General features: G+C 39.6%; 2 protein-coding genes and 1 long non-coding RNA gene across 4 annotated transcripts; 1 reads left to right on the top strand and 2 right to left on the bottom strand.

Annotated features, from left to right (window-relative positions):
- Positions 1-733: 733 nt before the first annotated feature.
- Positions 734-3,308, bottom strand: LOC113010676 (uncharacterized). The gene is made up of 4 exons (XR_003270376.1): positions 3,225-3,308; positions 2,896-3,049; positions 1,786-1,811; positions 734-927 (listed from the first exon to the last, which is right to left on the bottom strand). It is a non-coding gene; the product is annotated as an uncharacterized LOC113010676 (long non-coding RNA).
- Positions 3,309-5,706: 2,398 nt separating this feature from the next.
- On the top strand, positions 5,707-10,061 carry sdr39u1 (short chain dehydrogenase/reductase family 39U, member 1). Of its 2 annotated transcripts, none has more exons than XM_026150038.1 (6): positions 5,707-5,840; positions 6,561-6,667; positions 6,965-7,047; positions 7,148-7,269; positions 7,386-7,538; positions 9,273-10,061. In XM_026150038.1, the coding sequence occupies exons 1-6, from the start codon at positions 5,825-5,827 to the stop codon at positions 9,698-9,700; spliced, it is 909 nt and encodes a 302-aa protein (XP_026005823.1). In that variant the 5' UTR covers positions 5,707-5,824; the 3' UTR covers positions 9,701-10,061. The 2 variants fall into 2 exon arrangements, with proteins under 2 accessions (XP_026005823.1, XP_026005822.1); XM_026150037.1 differs by lacking the exon at positions 5,707-5,840 and adding an exon at positions 5,858-5,971.
- A 629-nt stretch (positions 10,062-10,690) lies between these two features.
- mettl17 (methyltransferase like 17) lies at positions 10,691-16,834 on the bottom strand. The gene is made up of 14 exons (XM_026150036.1): positions 16,654-16,834; positions 15,628-15,769; positions 15,380-15,529; positions 15,191-15,278; positions 14,803-14,884; positions 14,589-14,662; positions 14,412-14,506; positions 14,219-14,289; positions 13,835-13,942; positions 13,662-13,730; positions 13,531-13,581; positions 13,337-13,429; positions 12,079-12,275; positions 10,691-10,941 (listed from the first exon to the last, which is right to left on the bottom strand). The coding sequence occupies exons 1-14, from the start codon at positions 16,720-16,722 to the stop codon at positions 10,848-10,850; spliced, it is 1,383 nt and encodes a 460-aa protein (XP_026005821.1). The 5' UTR covers positions 16,723-16,834; the 3' UTR covers positions 10,691-10,847.
- Positions 16,835-16,849: the final 15 nt, after the last annotated feature.

Raw genomic sequence — 16,849 nt, forward strand, 5'->3', positions numbered from 1 at the left:
CTAAATTAAAGAAAATTGGCTACAGCTGCAGAAAATGTGCCATTCCCAATGCTACAATTTCCTCACCAAAAATGGTCAAAGTCAGAGTTTTGTGCAACAGTGGATTCTCCAGGCTTGTATCGATGCTGGTGATCAATGTTTGAGCGTTGTTAAACACAAGTACACTTGCATACCATTGTTGCTGCCAAGGCACAAGGCTCAGGTCATCTCAAACTGGTTTCCTCAACTTGAAAACGAGCTCACTGCTCAAATAGCCTCCAGTCAAATACAGCACCTTTGGTTTGTGGAATGAAGGTTGTATCAGATGCCAAACCCAAAGCAACTGATTCCATCACATCCAAATAGACCAAAATCTGAGTAGTCTTTTCAGCATCTTGTCAAATATCTGCTATAGTAGCAGGCTGTAGCCAATGACAGAGCCCAGTGAGTGTATACTGAGGTCAAGACCTCAGTTTTACTGATGCTTTTCATACCTTTCAGTAACGCCTTTTCGCAGATTAGGCAACAGGAATTTTAATTTAGTCATTTTCCCCACTACACTTTAAACATGTTTTGACTGGTCCATTTAGACATGCTCCTAGTCTAATTTTAATATTCATTTACCCATTTTGCCCCAACTTCAAATGTACGGCACATTAACCATAATTAAAAAGAAGTCCTTTGCACAGTCCAAGCCCAACACATCCTGCAAAAACAATTCAAATTACACATTTGAAATAAAAACCTGCAAAAGTTTGATTTACAAAAAAGATGCTTTATTGAACACACAAATGTACCTACTACAAATTGTTATCACTGAAATATAGATCGAGTTGTATTTGTCAGTAAACAAAGATTTAATTAAAATAAATTACATTTAATACTTTAAAATCACAACATTTCCACCTGAGGAAACCCAGCAGCCAGAGCTCATGAAGGATCCATCACCTGTCAAACAAAGAAAATATTAATAGAGCCTCAAAGGCATTAATTCAGCATTACAATCACTTTAGAGTTTAAAATAAATTTAAAAAAAAAAAAAGCGGGGGTGCTGTTGAACTATGTTGTACTAAACTCTGGTTACACATTTTTAGTACACCACAATATAAAAACATACTGCACAGACTAAGTAACACTTTAATGTTAACCTAAGTTAATTTAAAGTCATCAACTTAATGGCTTTGCTGACTTCATGCATCACTGACTAGCCAATCAGTGACCACATCTACCGACACATTTTCATATTTCTGCCTCGATTGCTTGGTACCCCGGTTGAGTTGGTACTAAAAAGTACCAGGTACTATCACCTAATGGAAAACCCTAAAAAGTGTCCTGACCCGAATAGGGACTAATGAAAACTGGCTATTAGATAATACGGTTCCTTTGTGATGCAAGCTTATTGGCCATTCAATATCAGATTATGGGCTGGATTTTGATATCCAGAGTGGATTGCATTAACCATTTAATTTCAAAAAGTCAAAAAAAGAAATTACCTAGCAGAATTTGACCCTAGTTAAATTTTGACTATAGACCACCTGACTTCAGCATCTTAAATTTCTTAATTTTATCTCCTTTTCCGTCTTCATTTATTTATACCATTTGTATTTTATCTGCTCTATTTCTATTGTATATCTTAACCAGCATCTGAGGGTGGACAGCAAAGAAACAATTTCATTTGCACAGAGAAATGCCTTTCTTTGGACACATGACATTAAACACCTTGAATCTAAAGCTGGGAATTTCCACACTTTTAAACCAACAGATATTGTGATGCAATTTCAGCGAACAAAACTGAAGAAACCTTACCTTGGACACACCCAGGTTCTGAAATCCTGAAAGAAAAGGAACATAAGATTAGCTTAACTGTGCACTTACACACCAGAGTGCCTGACCTGCGCCCTTACTGTCAAACCCATCAGTGCAGTGAAAGATAATCATGAGGTTTCAGGTGAAACACGGACTCACATGCAACTCATCATCAAGGTTTGACTAAAAGCTGGCAAGTCTGCATCTGCAGCAGGTATAGGATGAGAACTGAAATGGCACAACTCAATTAATGGGCCTAGTGTGATAAAGCTAAGAGTAAAGAAATAATTTCTTATTTTTTTATATAATGCACAGTTTAGTTGATGCATTTTAAAATGTGTGAACTGAACATTCAGCTTGTGATTTTGGTAAATATTACAGCAATGTTTAGAACTTACAGAACCTATTTAGCTCATTTAGGAATTTACACTCTCAGATAGGACAAGACAGGAAACCCTTTGTTTTACAAGCATAAACAAAGGGAACACGCTGACTCCTCAAGTTCTTAATAAAACGGATTATACCCTTTGTAAACAAGACCTTAGTGCTTGACCTTTATATTAGTTTTAACTTTGTTACTTATGAAGTTCATAGTGGACGTTAGTTGACCCAACATAGTAGCACGGAGGTCTTATGCACGGGTATTGTGTCGTTTGACGCAACTAAAATTAACTTCCAATTTTAATCAGTTTCGTTCAGTTCTCGGTGAAGCAAGCCAGCTTCATTTAGATCGTTTTGTATGTGATGTTTGAAGTACACTCAAACCCTGACCCACAGGTCTTCCTCCTATGGGAGTCATTAACCTCAAACACATCAACCTAAACTGTTATAACATTACAGAACACAGCCCCAGCACCTTAAAGTTCACTGAGCTCCCAATCAAAGCCTAAATTGCATCAGTCCCTCGTACGCATCGTTTAATATTCAGCTGCATTTTCCTCATCAGCGGAAACCACGAGGTGCATTTGGCGCTACTGAAGCTGCGAGCTAACAATGTGCGGAAATAACGTCAAGAAACGCGCAAACGCATAAATATAAACACGACACCTGCGACAATAACGAAGAGAATCATCACTAAAGGTGAACATTTAGAGTAAAACAAGGTGTCACCTCGTCAGTTCTCGTCTCTCCAGCACCTCATGTCCGACCTGCATCACCGCAACAAGGAAGAGAGGTCGTTAATGAGCCCGAGCCGCAATTTATCGCTTTATCAAACCACGTGTCTCCTGCTCTCTGCCGTCAAGCAAGCAGCTTCCGGGTTTGCCTGTGCCGCATAAAAATAAAAACATCGTTTAACAGTATACTTTCAAGACATCTTCTCTTTAATACGCATCCTGCATATTATTACTGAAACACATTACTACCGAAATGTAAACATAATGACATAAAGTAGCAGCATAGAGGCACAGCCTGAATATACAAGTAAGGAAAATACATACAGTGGCATACAGTACATTTTCCACATGACTTTATCAATCTCTAACGTCATTTTGGAGGAATTTAGGCCCACACGTCCTTACGGTGTTGCTTCAGCTAATTGACGTTAGCAGGCAAACTTTTATGCACAGCTCTCTGAAGGTCCTGCTACAATATTTTAATAAGGTTGCAGCCTGGACTTTGACTGAGCCAATGCAACATCTTTTTTTAGCCATTCTGTTGCAGATTTGCTGCCAAGCTGTAGCTATGGGACCGATTACTTCTTATTTGACCCTAAAATACTTTTGATTAGCACAGTGAATGCAAGGTGCACAGGTCCTGTGGCCGCAAAACAGTCCTCAAATTGTTACCCCCCTCTACCACCAACAGCTGGTATGAGATGTTTGTGTTGATATGCTGTGTTTGGTTTTTTGGCAAACATGGCGGTGTGCATTATGACCAACCATCTCAACTTTGGTTTCATCTTTCCAAAGCAGCACATTGTTACACACACATATGTGTGTGTGTGTGTGTGTGTGTGTGTGTGTGTGTGTGGCTAACATAAATAACAACATTAAATTATTATTGTTGTTACTGTTGTTAAGATTTTTGTTTAGCTTTTGTTGATGTTGGACTGTGGCCCATGGCGCTATTGTAATATTTACGTTTTGTATTACCCTTTAATTAGCAGAAAATGATACCATAAATGGCATTTTTATTTCACTCGTATTCCTGTGCATCTGTGCTAATCCTGCAATGATAAATGTCTGTTACAAGATATTCGCTTTAAACTTAAAAAAAACAAACAACTTTTGTTTGTTTTAACTATGATCTTCTACATTAATAATTTATTGCCTAATATTACCTCATTTCTTACCTAATCAAGGGTAAACATTTCTCATTCGGATGCTGTAGTTACGTCAGAGGCGGTGTGAGTTAAACTTTTAGTACTTAAAGCTAAAAAAGTTTGGGGTTATATCTCATATTATTCCTTTAAATTTGAAAAGGAACGACATCACATCACTAAAACCAGCAGGTGTCAGCTGTTACTAAAGAATTCCGACTTCGGTCAAGCCAACTGTGAACTACAAAATGACGTGTTTGCGTGGCTAAAGTACGGAACGCCGATTGGACCAAACTCGCTGAAATTACAGTTTGATAACAGAGCAGCTGGAGAAGGAGAGGAGGGAGGTGGAGATGGGGGAGATGCCTCTAGGACTGAGAAGAACACAACTTGTACTTAATTATTGGGCAAATCTTCAAGGCCATGGACAGGATCACCCACCACAAGCAGTTCTTAACCCTTGCTGGGAGAAAGGAAGGTGGAAATCAAAGAGCTTTGGGTGGATTGTGGGTGGAAGAGCAAGTGAATTTAAACTGGATCAGTTGGACGAGTTTAGTTACCAGCAATACATCCATGGATACTTCCCGAAGCCATAGTAGATTTCACTCTACTGGATAAGAAGAATAAGGATGGGGAATTTATTTTAAACTCCTATACTGTGCAGGCTTACATTGACCAGTTTTATGGTTATGTTCAATTATATACAGATGCAACAATGAATTCAGCCAGTCAAATTGGTGTAGCAGTTGTGGTCCCGGAGTTCATGGTTAAAATAGGAAAAAGGATCACTGATAGACTGTCAGTATTCACTGGAGAACTGCTTGCAATTCTGTTGACTGTTCAGTGGGTGGAAGATATGAGGCCATTAAAAGCTATCATTTGTTCAAACTCAAGAGCATCATTGCTTAGTTTACAGTGTAGTCACTCAGAAGCGAGAGCAGATATTCTAGCAGAGATTCAGCAAACACTTTTCACAGAAAACATGATGGGTCTTACAGTTGTGTTTCTATGGATTCCAGCCAATTATGGAATAAAGGGGAATGAAATGGCAGACAGAGCGGCAAAGGAAGCAACAAAACACGGGACAGTTGACCTGGCTGTTAGGTTTGGTCAAGCTGAAATAAAGAGTATCATATGGCAAGAAACGAGGAGTAGATGGCAACAGCAGTGGGAGGAGGAAAAGAGAAGATGGTGTTTGTATACAATACAAAGGGGGTATAGGAGAAACGAGGACCACTGGAAGGAGCAAGAGAGAGGAGGCGGTCATATCGAGATTGAGATTTGGTCATACTGGGTTGAATGCAACACTATTCTTGATTGGGAAACATAATCAGAATCAGAATCAGAATACTTTACTAATCCCGAAGGAAATTAGGGAAATGTGCCTTCTGTGGAGACACAGAAACTATAGAGTTTGTGATATTGCACTGTCCGAAATATCAGGTGGAGAGGAGACAATTATCCCAAAACCTTATTAATATGAAAATAAAACTGGATCTGGTTGACGTATTGCAAAAGGAATCTGGAAGTGAAAGTTACCAGGCTTTATTTCAGTTTTTTAAAGCGGGAAGAGTGTTTGAAAGGCTTTGAGGTGTTTTTTTCTTTGGGGGGGGGGCGTCATTCCAGTTCACACTCCATACTAGTGGTGGCGGTAATGCACCAATCAGTTGTTTGCCAACCGCCAATAACATTTAAGAAGAGGAAGAAGAAGGAGAGGCGGGACTCGTGTACGGTGGCGTTTTGAGATTTAACTCAAGGTTAAAGGGCAAGCTTCTGGCCATGAGAATTTTAATAGGTATGTACAATTTTTAAAAAGTTACACGTTTTTTAAAGTTGCTCGGAAAGGTCAGAGTGACATTACGCTTTCAGATAGCTTACAGCTAATGTTTACGTTGCGGCCAATAATGAAGTGCCTTATATCCATTAGTGAGTTTGTACTTGTGCATTATGTTGGGCTGTAGCACTATTGTGAACAGAGCCTGGGAGCTTTGAGAAAGCGTGCTAAAACTGTGTGCTTATGGTGTGTTTCATAGTTGAGTTTGCTCAGGTAATGCACAAAGCAATGTTTTGTAAGCATGTACAATACGCATGCGCACCACGCATGCCTGACTCACCTAATTTTGAGGGGTTTTTTTTTAATAATTTTGAAGCGTTTCTATGTATTTATTTAGTTGTTTGGTTAAATAATAGAAATATTTCTCTTTAAGTTAAACTGCAAAAACGAGAATAAAGTTGACCCAAAGCCACCTTAACGTCATGAGCAAAAAGGGTTTTTTGAAAGTTGCGACTTTCCTTTGTTACAGCAGTTAAAACTGAGTGTAATTTTAAATTTAACGTAAAACGTTAAAAAAAATTAAAGCACGATATGATAAAATAAATCCGATTTTAAATCTTTATACAGTACTTTCTTTACACACTTGTACGAATCACAGTTTCTAAGTTGAAGGAAGTGTGCGGCTTTTGTTTTTCAGTTTGTTCCTTTTGATGATTTCTCTGTCTGTTGTGTTTCTTGTAGGAGGGGGATCTGGCTTCGTTGGCCGTGAGCTTACCCGCCTACTTAGGGACAAAGGTCATGAGGTGACACTGATATCCCGCCAGCCTGGTCCAGGGAAGATAACATGGGTATGACCTAAAGTTAATACAAAGTAAAAGGGCAAACCTAAAGCTCATTTTAGGACCTGTTGATTCATCACTGTTAACGAAACATCATACTGGAGCTGATGCCTGATGGTTTGAAGGACTGAAATTAGAGAGGGAGAAGAAATTTATTAATCCCTCGTGTTGGTTCCTCCGGGAAATTCAGTATGTACAAACTGTACAGACAGAGACGTACAAACTGATAAATGTGGAAGGGGGATAGTTTACAGATCCAGTGACATTTCTAAACATCTTTATGTTTCTTCCTCTCTGCTCCTGCAGGGTGAGCTGGAGTCTCAGGGTCTCCCACCGTGTGAGGGTGCCGTCAACTTGGCTGGAGAGAATCTCATAAACCCACTGCGATGGTGAGAAATAAATAATCAAAGAGTCCATCCTAATATCTGCAGCATTTTAATGCATTTACAGGGATTGTCACTGTTTCTTCCCTTGGGTTCTGTTTTGAAGGTGGAATGAAAGCTACAAAAAAGACTTGTTCTCCAGTCGCGTTGACACAACTAAAGCTCTTTCTCAAGCCATTGCTGCTTCCTCCAGTCCTCCTCACTCTTGGGTGCTGGTGTCAGGTGTAGGTAAGCATTTAATAAGTGAGATTCTACTCAGCACAGCAGATCAGATGAACTCATTGATAATATAGATAGTAATTCTATTATTGCTTATTGTTCGTTTGTTTGTTTTCATGACACAGCTTGCTATAAACCCAGTCTAACAGCTCAATACACAGAAGACAGTGAATGGACTCCGTTTGACCTTCTCTCAAGACTTGTCAAAGAGTGGGAAGCAGCAGCACTACTTCCTGAAAATGTGGCAAAAACCACCAAACAAGTCATCATCCGGCCTGGTTTGTATACGGCACATGCTTATGTTTATTGTCCATTCTGAATCTGTCTAAATCAGGGGTGGGCAACTCCAGGCCTCGAGGGCCGGTGTCCCTGCAGGTTTTAGATGTGTCCTGGAACCAACACAGCTGATTTAAATGGCTAAATTAGCTCCTCAACATGTCCTGAAGTTCTCCAGAGGCCTGGTAACAAACTAATCATGTGATTCAGGTGTGTTGTGTTACCCAAGGTAAGATCTAAAACCTGGCCTGGAATTGCCTACCCGTGGTCTAAATGGATCAGATGAAGGGCCACATGCATCTTTCTGGTCCTATGTAAGGTCTTTGCTGGATTTTTTTTCCTATTTCTTAAGAACATGGCTTTCAGATCCTGTTCGTCTGCTGTAGATGGTTTCTTTAGTCCTGCCACTTCTTTTGTCCTCACGTCTAGTTTCTTCATAATTTGTAAGTGTAACCTGTAGTTCACACTGCAGGTGTTAATGCTCAATTGCAATTTTTTGATCAAATCCGATTTTTTTTTTTTCCTTTTCTGGTTGTTCACACTACAAATAAAATGTGACAGCAAATGCGCTCTAGTGTGAACGGTTCATGGCCCTCAAAGTGGTCCACATGCACAAAAGAAGATGTCACACACAACGCGCTCTGTTTGCGGAAGTAAAAATGGCGGCTACAGAGCTAGTAGGTGTTGTTGCAGCAGTCTATCAATTTCTGCACAGTCGTAACCGACAGAATTTTGACAAATTAAATAGAGAAAGAAGGAAACAGAGAAAAAAGAGAGCCCGTGCTTTAACAACGGCCGCCATGCTTTCTCGTTTGTCTTCTCTAGCGCTGATAATTGGCGTCCGTCTTGTGTCAGTGATGTAAAAGACAGATTAAATGCAAAATGACCATTCAAACAGCAGTCGCTTTCTAAAACATCAGATACGTAATGGATTCAGTACCACATACGAAAGTGACCTAGGTCGGATTTGAAAATATTGGGTTTGTGCCGTTCAAGCTGTCATACCATGATCGGATATGAGTCGGATAGGATCAAAAAAAGTCGGATTTGATGCGCGTTCGCCTGCAGTGTGAACATAGCCTAAGTGTTCTGCTCATAGTTATTTTGGAATCACCAAAAATATAATTTTTATGCCTGTCAAAATATGTTATCCTTGGCATTTTTCAGAGATTGACTAAATCGACTTAAAGAAATGTGGAAAAAAATTTGTTTTTATGATATAATAACAAAGTGCCTAAGGATACATTTTTAAAAACAGTGGTTCATTTCTTGAATTGGGTGCCTTTTTCATGCTTGAATGATTCACAGGTCAGTGTTAACTGGTTTAACAAACTAAAGAAAGTAATTGGGGCAAAAACCTTTCCTTTGAAGACGATCGGGTACAAGAACTAGAATAAAAAGAATGAAAAGGCTACCACCATCCAAAGAAAAACTTTAAAAGACCATCAGTCTGTTAAACTTTTGCATTTTGTACATGCATACACAACATGTGAAGATTTAAAGTATCTTATCTCTGTATTACTTTTTATCTTTTTCAGTTTTTATAGCATGAATTAAAATTTTATCTCGTGGGCCATTTCACGGCAGATAATCTGACTAGATTGACTGAATGGACAGCATAAGCTTGAACTAATGGTTTTTCAGTTATAAAGAGTGTCCCAGTAAATCATCATTAAACAAGTTAAAATGGCTGCAGTGAAAAACATGTGCTTTCTTATTTTCCATGCATTCCCCAGGGGCAGTGCTGGGTCGTGATGGTGGGGCCATGAAGCAGATGCTGCTGCCGTTCTGGCTCGGCCTCGGGGGTACCCTGGGATCTGGAAGACAACCATTTCCCTGGATCCACGTTTCAGACCTGGCAGGAATCATTGTCCGCGCACTGGAGCCCCTTGCTGACACTCCACCCTCCTCATCACCACAAGTGTTCAACGGAGTCGCGCCGGCTCTCAACACAAACTATGAATTCACTAAAGAATTGGGTCGGGTCTTGAGGCGGCCCACCATCCTTCCTGTACCTGGCTTTGTCATGAACGCCCTGCTGGGTTCGGAGAGGGCCGTGATCCTTACTCAAGGCCAGAAAGTCATACCTAAGAGGACTTTGGAGTCTGGATTTCAGTACAACTACCCTGACTTGACCTCTGCTTTGAAGGAGATTGTTAATTAACAAGAGAGTACGGCGGTTCATTTTTACTGTAATACAAGAATAAACAAATATGAGCCTAAACGAGTCATTGAAAATGAATCCCAGGATCATGACTCAGTAAAAGACTTGTAAATTACTTATTCATCAGATCTGTGTACTGATGAACTGTTGTTTCTCATATTGCTAAAGAGCAGTTATGGGATCATGTTTGAAAAACTGTTTTAAATAAAATGTCATGCTTTGCTTTAAAGTGTTTCTCCGCATTCGGGACAATAACAAGCGGCTTTAAGCCTTTGCTTACATTTAGAAAGCACTGGGACATGATTGTTGATACTGAAGTGTTTCTGTAAAATAAATCTGACAGAGTTGAGTCTTGATAACAGATGTGTCTAAACTTTCTCCTTTAGCAGCTTTTGCTCCTTTCGTTCAAACTCATGAACAGAGCTACAGAAGATAATCTTGGATGGTTGTACATCTAGCCATTAATGCTGCAACTAGTGACCGTGTTTATTGTTATTAACTCCTAATTAATGCAAAAAAAAAAATTGTCAGTGACACAGTGGTTAGTAATATAAATAACCACATGACCACATTACAGATGGTGAAGCACCGAAACAATTATTGGAGCTACAGGTCATAGCCTGGAGTCTTTTTTTTGTTTTGTTTTTTTAAATAGTCGTTTACATAAGTCTAGGTTAATCAAGTTTACTGGATCTTTTTTGTGGCCTGCAGTAAATTAAAAATGTTGCTGAAATCTCACTTTGAGTCTCACAGTGTCACTGAATTAACCTGCAACACGGAAACGTGCAAAAAGAAATTTTACCCTTTTTATTTTAAGGCTGTGAAATGTTATGTTACCAAAAAAAAATACATAAAGCTCATGTTATGTATTGTTCTGCTGAATAAACAACTTTAAGGTTTGTTTGGACCGCATTGAAAATGAAATGCTTCAAGGTAAATTCAATTTCAAAATACTTTTTAAAAGACATTTCAGTCCAAAGAGCATCACACTTAAAAATATAATGGTTTATTGGAGGTGGTACACAATAAAGAAAACTGCAGAGAGGAAATGTATATGTAATTTGCAGCTCCTTTGTCTATAAATCAAAGTATTATCAGTTTCACGATGTATCGTATGTTTCCACAGTCTGTCTTTACGGCTGAATCGTCACTCTGAATCACTGTTGACGTCTTCCTCTACACCCCGAATGATCGGCATTTGATCTCCCCAGTCACTGCTCCGAGCGCAGCGGTACATATCTCTGATTAAAATGACATTGAAATAGAACAATTAAACAGAAAAAATCCAATACAAAACAAAACAGTCAAATAAGTCCATCAGTGACAATAAAACAAACAACAAAAAGCAATAAGAATATCCAGCAACCAAAGGCTGCCTGTAGCACAGAGTATCGATTATTATGACATACAGAAGGTTTACAATGAATTTCTGCTCCATTTGGTCTAGTTCTGACACATTTTCGTATCACATAATTCAAAATTATAGCCAAATTTGATCAGCAATTCCCCAGTTTGAAGTCCAGGCAAGCCAGATCTTTTGCTGCATTTCCTTCCCTCATTCTCTCTTTCTGTATTTCCCGCATCTTTCCTGCGTGCCTACCTGTGTCTAGGAAATCTTTAAACACCCGAGGAGTTTTGTTAATTTTAGAAAACGTTGTTGATGAACTGCGTGGCCCCACACTGAATCAAATTCAAACAGTACGCAGCCCTAATAAGCATTTTAATGACATATTTCTTCTTAGTTTATTTTAATGCACCTGGTCCCTAACATCATATCCTAAAAACCCTATGGTATCCGATCTGACCTAGAGTCTTAATATCTCTGGATTCAGGACTGATATCCTCTCGATTATAAAATTAGACTTCAAACGTTTCTTTTTGATGAAACCTGAGCAGAATTTGATGACCCTGAAGAATCCTTTTGTCAGACTGCTGGGGGACTTCCCATGATGCACTGAGCAGTTCTTCTTCACTCTCTTCTTTTCCCTCCCAATGCACTCACCTGTCACTACTGAATGTCAGTACCTTTTGTCTTCTCTCTCCCACAGAGTGCATTTTGTCTTCATCTCTCTATGCCAGAGATGGGCAACTCCAGGCCTCAAGGGCCAATGTGCTGCAGGTTTTAGATGTATCCTTGAGCCCACACAGCTGATTTAAATGGCTAAATGGGTCAACATGTCTTGAAGTTCTCCAGAGGGCTGGTAATGAACTAATCATTTGGTTCAGGTGTGTTGACCCAGGGTGATATCTAAAACCTGCAGGACACCAGCCCTTGAGGCCTGGAGTTGCCCACCCCTGCTCTATGCTAGCATTTAAGGAAAAGGACTAAACCTATTCTGCAGCTGATGAATTTGTGTGACACTGATTTTTCTTTTTACCTGCTGTGTTTACGGGCTGTCACCACCATGTGCTGTAGCTGTCCGTCCGGGCAACACATGCGACAGTGGACATGCCTCGTTCTGCGCAGCACTGGTGCAATCAGCCTGGCCCACTCCACACCCTTTGTGCCTTCCTCCACTGCTTCTGTCCGCCTCAAAATTAGGTAGCTGAACTTCTCGATCTGACGGTCATTGTGCTGGAAAAGAAAAAAAAAGGGTTGATATGGAATTCATTCAGCATTTATCTGAAAAAACACAAAACAAAACATGTTTGCATATATAGCACCTTCTGTCAGCAACAAATATAAGACAAGTGTAAATTAATAATACTTAAAAGGCAACAAGAATAAAAAGTTATGAAGTTAAAAATAACGAATTCAATCCAAGATAAAATCTTGGCGCAAGACTTTGTGTCTTTTATGTTTTACATGCTATTAAATAAATATGAGTTTCCTGATAATATACAATAATACGAAACTTCAGCTGCGTTCACAGAAGGGAATGAAGTGCAGCTGATTTTAATAGCAGAGCCTGGTACAGAAGACTATATGTTGTTTTTGCAGATTACACTAAAATGTTTTAGTCTTATTTGGTCTGTTGCTTGGTTTGCAGGACCAGCATTCTAAGAAGAAAAGCCTCAGAACTTCCTCTCCTCCCGTCACCCTTCCAGCTCATCCGAGGTGTTCCCAAAGCAGCTGAGGCATAATCTCGTGGGTCTGTCCCAGAGATTCTCTAAGTAGAATATGCTCAAAATGCCTCACCAAGGAGATGTCCAGGTCATATCCTAGTCAGATCCTCAAAAACCCTCAGCTGGCTCCTTTCGAGTTGCGGATGTACTCTGAAGCCCTCAGAAAGGACTCCCAAATGACAACAGTGAGCCACCCTGCGGAGGTAGTTGATTTCTACTGCTTCTATCTGTGATCTTTTTGTCACTACTTAGAGCTTGTGACCATAACTGTATACCCACCACTGCTTGCCATCTTTCTCTGAGGGCAACTCTAGACTGAGAGTCCAGCCCCTCTCCAGGAGACCTGTTGCAGAGCACCAGCTGTGCGTTGAGGTGAGCCTGACTATATTAGCTGGTACTACTCAAGCACTAATTCACCAGTGTTGTCTTAGGACAATAAGGATAATTTAAAATTCATGCAATGCTGCTCCGGTGGAGTCCAAGAATAAAAAGAAAGAGACCTGGTAATTAACAGATTAGATCCCATTTAAAGTGAAAAGCTGTAAACAGACATAGACAGTTGAGTCTTACCCTGGGTAGAGACAGAGGTTGGTAATGCTGCTGGAAGTTGCAGGGTGTGACGGGCTCATGGGCCAGTTTGGGACACACCAGTTCATGTGAACACTAAAATAAATAAATAAATGAATGAATAGACGCGCAATAAGACTGAGACACTAATGGCTCTAAGTATGACTTTAATTAAATCTACTGGGTGTTAAACTTACTGGAGCAAACACTGATGCTGGCCTGGAGTCATAAACGGTCTTCTCTTGTTTCTGGAGTCAGAAAACCAACAATTTAGTTTGATCAATAACAACTATTGTGAACTGCTGTCTTATCCAGTGTGTTTAAATACCTTCAATAAAGTATCTCTGGCTTCCATGAGTATCTGATGGCCCTCTTTGGTCCCATTTTCCACCAGCACCTAGAACATAAAATGCAACGATTAATAGTTTTTTTTTCTGTTTCCTTTTAAACACCAGAGGCTCACCAATCATTTTCTTAAGTTGTATCTTTCTTTGATCTCACCAGATATGAGCTTGTCTTTCTCCAAAGAGTGAATGCTGCCTCCTCTCGGTCTTTCACATTTGGCAGCTCTGAGAGGGTAAAAGCTGCAGTGACTAAATCAAACTGCACCTGAAAGGAGAAAAAGGATGGTCAGGATTTCCAGTTGTTGAGATTATCTGGAACATTAATGACAGCAAATCAAAAATATTGGGATTTTCTTTATTTTTTGATTTTGTCTGTTTGTGTTCTTTTCTAGAACAACAACTAAAAATATTTTAAAAATCCATGTATAACCCAGAATTGAAGTCTAGAATATTGCATATACATTTTTAATAACACACTGATTTTTTAAAATTCTTGACAGTGAACACATTGTGACTTAAATAAAAGCTGAGGGAGTTTTACCTTAGGAGAGACAGGGAGAAACTGCCTGAAATACACTTGTTTGATGCAGGGTTCAGCTCTTTCGTCATCACCTGCTCAATTCAAAAAAAAAAAAAAAATAATAATAATAATAATAATACAATCCAGTCAGTTCTTATTAACATCTGTATTTCACATAAAGAAACAAAAATAAATTGTCTACATGTGTGTCTACCTTTCAGAAGTTGTTCTGCCAAAATGTTCATTGGCCCTGAGCTGTCCACACACACCATCTCCTTCAAAGAGTCACCCCAGCATGCGTGAGATGCCCTGAGGAAACGGCCAGATTATAAACTTAGTTTAGCTATTCAGACTAAAGCATTTACATGTTTTACTAGTGTTACACACTAACCAGACAACTGTTCCTAACCCAGAACCAAAATCCAGGAGAGTGTGAGGAGCAAAGGAGGGATCCCTCTTCTTTATCTAAATGATGAGGGGAAAAAACTGCAGGTATAACTGAGTTTAACCACAAAAAACAACTTGTGCTTGGATTCAAGCGATTCTTAAAAAGGAAGCTCCCTGTATCACCACGTAAGCCGATCGCCTCCACAGCACTTTGCTACCTCATTCAGAGCTCTCCTCACTGCAGCGTAACCGCCAGCAAGTCGAGCTGCCATGTAGACCACGCCGAGCTCTTCATCGTACCTGAAACACAGTGAGATGCTTGTAAATCTACTGCACGTCAAATTTAAGGACCAAAACTACAACTTCAGGATGGATCATGGTGGAGCGCAACCATTCGCTGGGTTTATCTAAAGAAAGCATCTTAAGTCTGTTAAAGGTATAAAATGTTCAGCATTTGTCATAAATCGCAGTTTTAGCTTCTCCTATTATGGGTAAAAGAGGCTTTTTCTCCTTTAGGAATCAGTAAATATAACAAAGAGGCATTCAGAACAGACTGAAACGTGAAAAACTGATAATGGATAACACTGTAGTTAAATGACATGTTACTTCGTGGGTGCCCAGTGATATGTCGTTCTTCGGAGCTCTGAGAGAACTTTCCTCCTAATGCGGTCTTCCATTGCTTGCTCGTCTATATCTGCAGAATGAATGTATATTTATTTTTTCTAGCTGCTGCATGATATGATCTTGTTGCATGTGTATTATTACTTTTAAAAAAATTATACATATGTCACCCACCTCCTCCCTTTTGCATGGCTTTCTCCCACAATTCTTTCTCCAGGCTCACAGCTTTCTGCCTCAGAGTTAAATCCTCGACCGCTCGTTTCCTGCTCCACAGGAAGTTCGTGAGCTTGTGAATGCGCTCAGGAAGCTGATTCACCTGAGCTCCTACAGATGCAGAGATGGATGAGAGGCAAAGGGTTTCAACCAATGAAGCTGGTCAGAAAGATCTGTTATATTAACTGATTTACCAACACTAAGCTTACTGTGAATAATCGACTGTGCAGCCACGTGGAGTTCCTCAGGTAGCCGTAGAGTTTTCAAGTTGGTCACACCTGGGTGTTTTCTGTGTGGTTCACCCTTTAGGAAATCTACCTGTGGCTGTGGGTGTGTAGCTGCACTTATTGCCTGAAATAACAGGTTTAAATTATGCTGTTTTACTGACCTTTGAATTAAACTAAAATATGATTATATGAGGAAAATAAAAAACAGGAAATCCAATTACAGCCAGATTTTAGAAAAAAACAAACAAACAAAGAAACCAAACAAAATCTGTGTTTCATTTTTTTCAAAAGATCCAGTGGCCACTACATTAGGCACATGTACTGTTTGAGTGCTTGTTAACGTAGGTATTTCATCAGCTAATCACATAGCAGCGACTTAACGCATTTAGGCATGCAAACATGGACAAGAAGACCTATGGAAATTCAAACCAAGCATCAAAATTTGGATGAAAAGTAATTTATGTTACGTGACGTGGTTGTTTGTGTAACAATATACTCGAGTATTGTTGCTGACCATGTCCACCTACTTATGATCACAGTATTCTGAAGGCAAAAGGAGGGCCTATCCAGTGCTAGCAAGGTGTAAATAATGAAGTGGCCAGTAAGTGCAGTTTTAGTTTATTTAATGAAATGTTTGAGTCCAAGGTAACTGGGAACCAGACAGCAGCCTTACTGGCTCCAGTTATAATGTCAGAAAGACATAGCCAAGAGATTTTTTATGCTGAGCTGATAATAACCCCAGAAAATCCCCTCAGTGTAGTATTCAGAGATGTGTTTGGGCAGTGTTTGAATGAACGTAGAAATCATGTTTTACACCAGTGAGAGTTGGCAGCCCTGACATCTGGGGGACAGGTAGAGTAGATTCACGACTAAATGGTGTATATTATGCCAAAAATAAAAAATAAAATGTAAATGTACAGACTGAAACTATTTTGTTCTCTATAGCTTATGTGTCTGACCTCTGCGATTAAAAAGCTGCATTCAGTGGTAATATCAATCCGTACTCACCCGGCACACCAGCATCGCCAAAGGTTTTCTCTGACAGAGAACACAGGCGCTAAATCTACGCGGTACCATAACATCTGCTTCTAACCGTTACGTTTAAATGGCTTAAAATTCAACTTTCATCCAGCCTTCCTAAAGTGTCACGTTAGAATCCCACTAATCCTTCAACAAAATAATTCCGACCACTACCTAAGGCGGA

Source organism: Astatotilapia calliptera, chromosome 18, assembly GCF_900246225.1.
Source record: "Astatotilapia calliptera chromosome 18, fAstCal1.2, whole genome shotgun sequence".
Taxonomy (NCBI): Eukaryota; Metazoa; Chordata; class Actinopteri; order Cichliformes; family Cichlidae; genus Astatotilapia; species Astatotilapia calliptera.

What these genes read in the sequence shown, in the direction of transcription:
- mettl17 (XM_026150036.1), bottom strand. Translation starts at nt 16,722, where the DNA reads ATGGTACCGCGTAGATTTAGCGCCTGTGTTCTCTGTCAGAGAAAACCT. An exon ending in TGGCGATGCTGGTGTGCCGG is followed by an intron (nt 15,770 to 16,653) that starts GTGAGTACGGAT and finishes CTGTTATTTCAG; the next exon opens with GCAATAAGTGCAGCTACACA. An exon ending in CAGCATCAGTGTTTGCTCCA is followed by an intron (nt 13,430 to 13,530) that starts GTAAGTTTAACA and finishes TATTTATTTTAG; the next exon opens with TGTTCACATGAACTGGTGTG.
- sdr39u1 (XM_026150037.1), top strand. Translation starts at nt 5,929, where the DNA reads ATGTTTACGTTGCGGCCAATAATGAAGTGCCTTATATCCATTA. An exon ending in GAAGTGCCTTATATCCATTA is followed by an intron (nt 5,972 to 6,560) that starts GTGAGTTTGTAC and finishes TGTTTCTTGTAG; the next exon opens with GAGGGGGATCTGGCTTCGTT. An exon ending in GTCCAGGGAAGATAACATGG is followed by an intron (nt 6,668 to 6,964) that starts GTATGACCTAAA and finishes CTGCTCCTGCAG; the next exon opens with GGTGAGCTGGAGTCTCAGGG.